General features: G+C 43.0%; 2 protein-coding genes and 1 long non-coding RNA gene across 6 annotated transcripts; 1 reads left to right on the top strand and 2 right to left on the bottom strand.

Annotated features, from left to right (window-relative positions):
* Positions 1-235: 235 nt before the first annotated feature.
* LOC127925700 (ATP-dependent Clp protease ATP-binding subunit clpX-like, mitochondrial) lies at positions 236-2,926 on the bottom strand (the record flags this gene model as incomplete). The annotated part of the gene is made up of 5 exons (XM_052510751.1): positions 2,757-2,926; positions 2,206-2,278; positions 1,553-1,713; positions 555-672; positions 236-377 (listed from the first exon to the last, which is right to left on the bottom strand). Coding segments are annotated over exons 2-5 (476 nt in total), but the record flags the coding sequence as incomplete, so codon positions are not given.
* Positions 2,927-4,782: 1,856 nt separating this feature from the next.
* LOC127925699 (gliomedin-like) lies at positions 4,783-5,910 on the bottom strand. Its single transcript, XM_052510750.1, has 3 exons — positions 5,789-5,910; positions 5,456-5,600; positions 4,783-5,339 (listed from the first exon to the last, which is right to left on the bottom strand). Exons 1-3 carry the CDS (start codon positions 5,871-5,873, stop codon positions 4,844-4,846), a joined length of 726 nt encoding a protein of 241 aa, XP_052366710.1. The 5' UTR covers positions 5,874-5,910; the 3' UTR covers positions 4,783-4,843.
* Positions 5,911-6,211: 301 nt separating this feature from the next.
* LOC127925698 (uncharacterized) lies at positions 6,212-7,934 on the top strand. Of its 4 annotated transcripts, none has more exons than XR_008121963.1 (5): positions 6,212-6,599; positions 6,668-6,844; positions 7,375-7,479; positions 7,662-7,760; positions 7,832-7,934. It is a non-coding gene; the product is annotated as an uncharacterized LOC127925698 (long non-coding RNA). The 4 variants fall into 4 exon arrangements; XR_008121964.1 differs by lacking the exon at positions 7,662-7,760 and adding an exon at positions 7,761-7,799 and having other exon boundaries at positions 7,832-7,903; XR_008121965.1 differs by lacking the exon at positions 7,662-7,760 and having other exon boundaries at positions 7,375-7,512; positions 7,865-7,908.
* Positions 7,935-9,777: the final 1,843 nt, after the last annotated feature.

The following is a 9,777-nucleotide window of genomic DNA, read 5'->3' as shown; positions in this document are numbered from 1 at the left end:
GTTCACAGTAAAACTAACTCTGGAAGTTGTACAGAATTTTCACAAAGTTGAAGTTGTAGACCTGAAATTTGCCCAGTAACCCCCCAAAAAGAAAATGTATGGAATGCATTATAGCTCCAGGTATACCTGCAGCATCATCATCGTCATTCCTGTTTGACGATAACCATCACATCAACAACAACAAAAACAGGAGAAACAAGAACCAGTTCCTCTTTATGGTCATTGGTGCACGTACCTTTTGGGTGGCGGGGGAGGTTTCTGTGTGAAGGCCTCAACGGGCGACTCTGCTTCTGTTTTCAGACCCTTCTTAGAGTCAGTCTCGGAGAGCACCACGAAGAAGTGATGGCATTTCTCACACTTTACAAAACGTGTTGACACTGAACAACAACAAAACAACATTGAAATGCTTCCCTTTTTCCGTCTCTGATTTCATACAATAGTAGTGACAAGTCAATCGTTATTACCACTGCTTTCTCTACAACTAGAAAATACAGCCTGTGTGAACATCGTATCTTATTCCTTCTAAAAACCTTTTTTTTTTTAAAGGTACTCACATACAAAGGTCTCCACATGTGTACATGGGTCTCCACATTTGGGACAGTGCAGCTGGTTACCCCCCTTCCCTGATCCACCAGAAGAGCCTGGAAGTCTCTTTCCCTCACTGAGGTTCTTCTGCATATGACGAACACAATAGAGAGAGAGAGAGAGAGAGAGACACACACTATCGTGAATGCAATGTAGTCACAGATAGGAAGCTATGTCATTGTCACTGCTTGAAAAAAAAAAAAAAAAACTGTATTTATTACAAAGTCTATTATTGTGTCTTGTCACCACCAGAGATGGGGCCCCAATTCCATTTCAACTCAATAGTTCTATTAAAGATGTCACCACCACCAGCATAAACAGATCTGGGAACAAGTCATCCTTGGCACGTTGTTATGTCAAGTTTGGCAATGACCATAGGAGTTGACGAGACAAGTCCAAACAGATCTGGGTCGAGTCACCACGGGGTGATTCATTCTGTAAATAGGGCAAACAGATCTGGGTCTAGTCACCACGGGGTGATTCATTCTGTAAATAGGGCAAACAGATCTGGGTCTAGTCACCACGGGGTGATTCATTCTGTAAATAGGGCAAACAGATCTGGGTCTAGTCACCACTGGGTGATTCATTCTGTAAATAGGGCAAACAGATCTGGGTCTAGTCACCACAGGGTGATTCATTCTGTAAATAGGGCAAACAGATCTGGGTCTAGTCACCACGGGGTGATTAATTCTGTAAATAGGGCAAACAGATCTGGGTCCAGTCACCACTGGGTGATTCATTCTGTAAATAGGGCAAACAGATCTGGGTCTAGTCACCACTGGGTGATTCATTCTGTAAAGAGGGCAAACAGATCTGGGTCCTAGTCACCACGGGGTGATTCATTCTGTAAAGAGGGCAAACAGATCTGGGTCTAGTCACCACAGGGTGATTCATTGTGAAAACCAAACAGATCTGGGTCCAGTCACCACGGGGTGATTCATTCTGTAAACCAAACAGATGTGTTTACCTTTCCACTGTCGCTGGATCCATCCTTGGTTGTTCCATCTTTGGCAACGAAACACACTGCCGTTTCATGGAAGGATCTGACTCGGACTCTGGGTGGCAGGTGAGCTTCACAAGAACCAGGTCTGCTCAAAGCATACAGTTGAATACGAGAACAAGACAGTCCTGTACAACAGAAACACCATGCAACCAAATTTTTAGGCCTATGTTATCATAATCCTTAAACTTGGTAGTTTTTATTTCTGGATGGCCATGATTCATATATATATATATATATATATATATATATATATATATTAGGTCAGACAAACTTCCCCGTTCCATAGATATAGAATGATTCATTCAAATTCTATGCCTCGTTTCCCCTCCTCTATCAGCCAATCATTAGATCAGCCTTTCCCGGAAATCATTAATCATCACTTAGTCTAAGGTGTTGTTTACCATGTCAATATCAACATCTGGCATTACGGAAATACAGCGAGCTGTGCGCTACATTTGTGACATCGCACACAATTCTCACACCCAAAATGTATTAAAGTAATGAAACAGGACGTCCTGTTAAAAAAAAAAAAAAAAGTTTAGCTAGAGACGCGTTTAGATTATTATTATTATTATTATTATCTATGACAATTTATTAAGATTACAAAGTGTCGTTACCTCTGTGTGCTGAATTCAAGAATATCCTCACGGCCGATGTGCATGTACAGGACATACTTTAGTCAATCAATGTCTAGCAAATAAAACACAGATAAAACAGGATTAACTACTAACCAGCATGAATCAACCCGGGCAATCGTTAGGTACTGTAGATACCTAGGACACAGTTAGATAAGTAAAACAAAGTCACGTAAACATCTGACGGAACTAAACTCCTCACTAACAATATAACCAACTAGTTATTCAGGTTCACCCGTCAACAAGTTGTGGTCCTCAGCTACGTGACTTACAAGTTATTCTACAAACGTGAAAATACAAAAATAAAACACCCTTATAGCTGGAAGGACGAGGCCGGACTTGGAAGCCAGTGGGGCAACTAGTTAATTTATATTATGTAGGAAACACGGCAAGCGACAGAAAAACAAGTGATCAATCCGGATTAGAGGTCATTTAGCCAACTTAGTTATCCGGTGAAACATAACTAAAACATGTCAACTGGTTAGCTATGTGGCTTTAACAATATATAGTTTACTAGAAAACCCAAACCTTACCTTTTTGAAGTGTACGCGAAGCACGATGGAACCGAAACGAGGCTTGACAAGTTTCTTCCCGGAGCACAATTTGGTGGAGTCACTGCGACGGTGTAGGTTTTATTAGCGGGTCAACGATGTCATTCATATACCAATGTGTCACCGTTCAGATATAATGGGGTAAACCGCTTCAACTTTATACCGCGTTTACACTGCAATTCGGAATTAGGAACTTCCAGACTTGCTGATTAGTTTAGACTCCTCACGTGTGTAAACGACAGGCCAGATAAGGTTTCCCAGCCTCATAACTAGCGAGTAATCCATTTCAGGCTTTCAATCAAGTTAAGAGTAGCCAGCGTGTATAACTATTTTAGCTGACATGGCTGGTAGACTTTTAGAAAAGCAACCAACAACGAACATGTATGTACTGAATAAGAGTCACAGTCCTTTCAATATTTGATCAGAGAAGCATATTTTGTAAATAAAAAAATAGTCACCAGTCAGGAGGACACAGACAGCTCAAGCAAGAGGTATGGAGAAAAATATACACCGTTTTTTAATACATAGAATTAAGAATAATAATGCACAATTCTCCAATTTAAGGATGGCCTAGACCCCCACTCCCCATAGGCCCCAGCACCACGAGGTGTGCAAAAGGGGCTGAGCCCCCTCCGTGTTAGTTTTATGTCCCTGTATAAAACCAGGGAAAAAGTTTAAATAATTGAGTGCCAGGTTGGCGCAAAATCTGTGGTCTAAGACACTGCATCTCAGTGTGAAAGGTGTCACTACAGTCCCTGGTTCAAATCCAGGCTGTATCACATCCGGCTGTGATTGGTAGTCCCATATTTTTTTAATTTTCTTCCTGGATTTGCTTCTGCTGTGATTTTGAATGATTTTTAAAAATGTATTTATTATTATTATTATTATTTTAAGGACTATTTGTTTGGCAAGACCGCTACAGGATACATCTCACCGTAGTAGGCTATGTTTTGGTTATTTGAGTCTACATTCACCTTTTGTTTACTATGTTTTTAACTAGCCTAAATATAGATTGTGTCATGTCTTTATTGATCTGATATTCTGTTTACTGAGCCTTGTTCTGTTCGCGTTGTTACAGAATGTAGTTTTTTTCTATTTGTTTTGAGGTCAGACTTTAGTGTATGTAGTGTATTGCATTATCAAACTTTGAAAGGGAATGAGGGCTGGATTTACAGTTGATTGAATTGAGGATCAGATAGAGAATTACTGTAAAATAGGAAAAGAAAACATGTTTTTTATTGGTAATTGTACAAAATGAATGAGAAGAAGAAGAAAAATATTGATGAAAAATATTATACAAAAATTTATATTTTATGACACTCAAATTCTTACAAAATTAGAACAGTCACATGTTGGCTTGTTGGGTGTTGGCTTGATGGGCGTTGGCTTGATGGGTGTTGGCTTGATGGGCGTTGGCTTGATGGGTGTTGGCTTGTTGGGCGTTGGCTTGATGGGTGTTGGCTTGATGGGCGTTGGCTTGATGGGCGTTGGCTTGATGGGCGTTGGCTTGATGGGCGTTGGCTTGATGGGCGTTGGCTTGATGGGCGTTGGCTTGTTGGCGTTGGCTTGATGGGCGTTGGCTTGATGGGCGTTGGCTTGATGGGCGTTGGCTTGATGGGCGTTGGCTTGATGGGCGTTGGCTTGATGGGCGTTGGCTTGTTGGGCGTTGGCTTGTTGGGCGTTGGCTTGATGGGCGTTGGCTTGATGGGCGTTGGCTTGTTGGGCGTTGGCTTGATGGGCGTTGGCTTGATGGGCGTTGGCTTGATGGGCGTTGGCTTGATGGGCGTTGGCTTGTTGGGCGTTGGCTTGATGGGCGTTGGCTTGTTGGGCGTTGGCTTGATGGGCGTTGGCTTGATGGGCGTTGGCTTGATGGGCGTTGGCTTGATGGGCGTTGGCTTGATGGGCGTTGGCTTGATGGGTGTTGGCTTGATGGGTGTAGGCTTGATGGGTGTTGTCTTGCTGGGTGTGTGCTCTGATTGTTAATAGAACCTTCTCTGCATTGTGACTGACTGTATTCTCCTAGGCAGAATGTCTCCCACGATCATAAGATTTGTTTACGATCATAAGATTTATTTACGACCACAACATTTGACTAGACTTTTTTGATCCAAAGTAAAATAAGCCTGGCATATTTTCACATAGCTGTTGTCCCACATGTACAAAAGCTGATTTTCGGGATAATATGACAACATGGCCATTATACCATTGGCTGATCTGAGATCCAAACTTACATTCAAAGGTTTCTCTTTCATTAAGTCAAAGGCATGTGTGACTTTTGTATCTTTGGTGTCAGTCAGATACAGAACTCCGCATGCAACAAAGGCATTCCCAGCGTTCGGTACAGGATAGGGCGTGCTAACCACAGACGACACAGAAAACCTCTTATGGTTTAACTTGGCCACCATCACGGTTCCACTGATAGCTGAAGCATATATGAGCCACAGTCCGTTCTCGTCCACAGCAAACTTAAAGTACGTCTTGGAGTTGTGGAAGAGATAGGTTCGATTGTGGTAAAGAGCATCCTCAATGGCCAGTGTCTGTAATCTCCTGGTCTTCAGGTTATCCCTGTAAAAGCAAAATATTGAGAATGGATAAAACACTTAGAATCATGTACAAAATATATATATTTTTTTACCTGATAATATACGTGTTGCTTTCAACTGCAGTAAAGAAACACTTACTTGACAACTTTCGAGGTTCCTGCATTGTGATAGTAAACAGACCCATTGTAGATGATGTGGCCACAACCCTGGTAGAACTTCCTCATGTCAATAGACCTGCCGTTAGGAAATGATGCAATGCTCTTGTACTCCTGCAAGACTCGACCTGAAAGCCAAATGTAAATCGCGCACACACAGTATCTTTCTACTGGAAATGGATTCATTGTTGCAACTTATGTGATGTATTGTACCAGCTGATTTATTTCTTTGGCCTTGAGTTTTCCCTATTTTATTAAAACACGGTTCCTCAATGTTACTGGTATTTCCTTTACGACAAAACCAAAAACACTGTACCTGAAAAGTGTCCAGCCATCCAAATGTGGTTATCGTTCAATCGTTCAGCTGCATCTTGCATCCAAACTCCAAATGTTGTTTCCATTTTAGTGACGTTTGGAAAGCACGTTATGCTTTTGATAATGTATTCTATGGATACGAAGAGAAACATGGAAATTAAAATAATGACAATGTTTGAAATATCACTCAGCAACAGTTTCCACTAGGGGGCGCTCACGAGTAAAGGTTGAAGGTATAGTGCAGTAGTACAAACTAAGCTTCCAGGCTGTACCTTCAAATGCTGCGGTTACATTGAGGGAACAGTGAAGACTTTAAGGCCTTCTGTTGACAAAATCCAACCAATTATGAAGGACAATAATCTACCTTCAACATCCCAATTGAACCCCCAGTGTTGCCTATGAACAAATAGTTTTGATACCAGCTTTCCAAACAGGTTCTTCTTTCGCATCCTCTATGTCGGTTACATTCAAGGTGTCATTGGGGGGAATAGGGAAGATGCAATCAATTATGAAGACAATTTTAATACCTTCACCATCCTAATTCAACCCCTTTATAGATTTAAATAGTTTCATACCAGTTTTCCTAAATGCTGCTTCTTTCACAATCTCGGTGTGAGTTACGTTCAAATGTCCGTCTTCCACAATCTCGCTGTCAGTTGCGTTCAAAGGTCCATCTTCCACAATCTCGGTTGGGTTCAAAGGTCCTTCTTCCACAATCTCGCTGTCAGTTACGTTCAAAGGTCCGTCTTCCACAATCTCTCTGTCAGTTACGTTCAAAGGTCCGTCTTCCACAATCTCGGTTGGGTTCAAAGGTCCTTCTTCCACAATCTCTCTGTCAGTTGCGTTCAAAGGTCCTTCCACAATCTCGGTTGGGTTCAAGGTCCTTCTTCCACAATCTCGCTGTCAGTTGCGTTCAAAGGTCCGTCTTCCACAATCTCGGTTGGGTTCAAAGGTCCTTCTTCCACAATCTCGGTTGGGTTCAAAGGTCCTTCTTCCACAATCTCTCTGTCAGTTGCGTTCAAAGGTCCTTCTTCCACAATCTCGGTTGGGTTCAAAGGTCCTTCTTCCACAATCTCTCTGTCAGTTGTGTTCAAAGGTCCTTCTTCCACAATCTCGGTTGCTTTCAAAGGTCCTTCTTCCACAATCTCGGTTGCTTTCAAAGGTCCTTCTTCCACAATCTCGGTTGCTTTCAAAGGTCCTTCTTCCACAATCTACGCTGTCAGTTGCGTTCAAATGTCCGTCTTCCACAATCTCGGTTGGGTTCAAAGGTCTGTCTTCCACAATCTCTCTGTCAGTTGCGTTCAAATGTCCGTCTTCCACAATCTCGGTTGGGTTCAAAGGTCCTTCTTCCACAATCTCTCTGTCAGTTGCGTTCAAATGTCCGTCTTCCACAATCTCGGTTGGGTTCAAGGTCTGTCTTCCACAATCTCTCTGTCAGTTGCGTTCAAATGTCCGTCTTCCACAATCTCGGTTGGGTTCAAAGGTCCTTCTTCCACAATCTCTCTGTCAGTTGCGTTCAAATGTCCAGTCTTCCACAATCTCGGTTGGGTTCAAGGTCCTTCTTCCACAATCTCGGTTGGGTTCAAGGTCCTTCTTCCACAATCTCTCTGTCAGTTGCGTTCAAAGGTCCGTCTTCCACAATCTCGGTTGGGTTCAAAGGTCCTTCTTCCACAATCTCGGTTGGGTTCAAAGGTCCGTCTTCCACAATCTCGGTTGTGTTCAAAGGTCCTTCTTCCACAATCTCGCTGTCAGTTGGGTTCAAAGGTCCTTCTTCCACAATCTCTCTGTCAGTTGCGTTCAAGGTCCAGTCTTCCACAATCTCGGTTGGGTTCAAGGTCCTTCTTCCACAATCTCTCTGTCAGTTGCTTTCAAAGGTCCTTCTTCCACAATCTCGGTTGCTTTCAAAGGTCCTTCTTCCACAATCTCGGTTGCTTTCAAAGGTCCTTCTTCCACAATCTCGGTTGGGTTCAAAGGTCCTTCTTCCACAATCTCTCTGTCAGTTGCTTTCAAAGGTCCTTCTTCCACAATCTCGGTTGCTTTCAAGGTCCTTCTTCCACAATCTCGGTTGGGTTCAAAGGTCCGTCTTCCACAATCTCGGTTGTGTTCAAAGGTCCTTCTTCCACAATCTCGCTGTCAGTTGGGTTCAAGGTCCTTCTTCCACAATCTCTCTGTCAGTTGCGTTCAAATGTCCGTCTTCCACAATCTCGGTTGGGTTCAAAGGTCTGTCTTCCACAATCTCTCTGTCAGTTGCGTTCAAATGTCCGTCTTCCACAATCTCGGTTGGGTTCAAAGGTCCGTCTTCCACAATCTTGGTTGTGTTCAAAGGTCCTTCTTCCACAATCTCGCTGTCAGTTGTGTTCAAAGGTCCTTCTTCCACAATCTCGGTTGGGTTCAAGGTCCGTCTTCCACAATCTCGGTTGGGTTCAAAGGTCCTTCTTCCACAATCTCGGTTGGGTTCAAAGGTCCTTCTTCCACAATCTCACTTGCGTTCCAAGGTCCTTCTTCCACAATCTCGATGTATGTCATTTGTCGGTTATTTGATTCCTCGTTCTCGGTGTCAGTTACATTCATGTCATTACTTGAAGCCATATTCACTGACTCTAAGGGGAGAGAGATGCAACAGTGTTGTTGTTTTTACACTGAGCAATAAATTTATGTTCATACATGGTGATTCTGAGTTGTTGTTGGTGGTGGAATCTCTGCCAGGACAGTATGCTCACCCGAAGACATGTTGGCTTGTGCCCTGATGGTTCTATTAACAGTCTCTGCGTTGGTTACATTTAAGGTGTCGCTGCTTGTGGCTGCATTCTCTGTACCTAAGAGTGTAGAGAAAAATGGAACAGTGTTTTACAGTGAGGATGAATGCATGTCATTGTTGGTGGAATCTCTGAACCGCATACTCACCCAGAGAGTCAGACATGTTGTCTTGATGGAAACAGGTGTTCTCTAACAACTGTGCTCTCATGGTCCTATTTCTAGAGGGTTCTGGGTCCTCTAAGGTCGCTGGGGGCCAGGTAGACCAGGGGACCGGCAGGGCCAGGAGGACCCCTTGGACCCGGAGGCCCTTCGAACACAACCAGAGAAACAGGATCTGAACAAGCTTCTCAGAAAAACATTTACAGTATCTAATACAATTATGATCATTGCAAGTAAAACATAAATTGTGTAAGTATCTGCAAAATCAGTGTTTAGTAGCTCAAATGTAGTTGAGGATGAGCTAGTAAGATAAACTAGCAGGGTGAACTAGTAGGGTGAGCTAGTAAGATGAACTAGTAGGGTGAGCTAGTAAGATAAACTAGCAGGGTGAGCTAGTAAGATGAACTAGCAGGGTGAGCTAGTAAGATGAACTAACAGGGTGAGCTAGTAAGATGAACTAGCAGGGTGAGCTAGTAAGATGAACTAGCAGGGTGAGCTAGTAAGATGAACTAGCAGGGTGAGCTAGTAAGATGAACTAGCAGGGTGAGCTAGTAAGATGAACTAGCAGGGTGAGCTAGTAAGATGAACTAACAGGGTGAGCTAGTAAGATGAACTAGCAGGGTGAGCTAGTAAGATGAACTAGCATGGTGAGCTAGTAAGATGAACTAGCAGGGTGAGCTAGTAAGATGAACTAGCAGGGTGAGCTAGTAAGATGAACTAGTAGGGTGAGCTACTAGAGTGATCTAGTAAGGTGAACTAGTAGGGTGATCTAGTAAGAAACTAGTAGGGTGATCTAGTAAGATAAACTAGTAGGGTGATCTAGTAAGGTGATCTAGTAAGATGAACTAGTAGGGTGATCTAGTAGGGTGATCTAGTAAGGTGAACTAGTAAGATGAACTAGTACGGTGATCTAGTAAGATGAACTAGTAGGGTGAGCTAGTAAGATGAACTAGTAGGGTGATCTAGTAAGATGAACTAGCAGGGTGAGCTGAGTAAGATGAACTAGCAGGTGAGCTAGTGAGATGAACTAGCAGGGTGAGCTAGTGAGATGAACTAGCAGGGTGAGCTAGTAAG

Source organism: Oncorhynchus keta, unplaced genomic scaffold, assembly GCF_023373465.1.
Source record: "Oncorhynchus keta strain PuntledgeMale-10-30-2019 unplaced genomic scaffold, Oket_V2 Un_contig_6110_pilon_pilon, whole genome shotgun sequence".
Classification (NCBI taxonomy): domain Eukaryota; kingdom Metazoa; phylum Chordata; class Actinopteri; order Salmoniformes; family Salmonidae; genus Oncorhynchus; species Oncorhynchus keta.
This window is presented reverse-complemented; position numbering and strand designations above follow the sequence as displayed.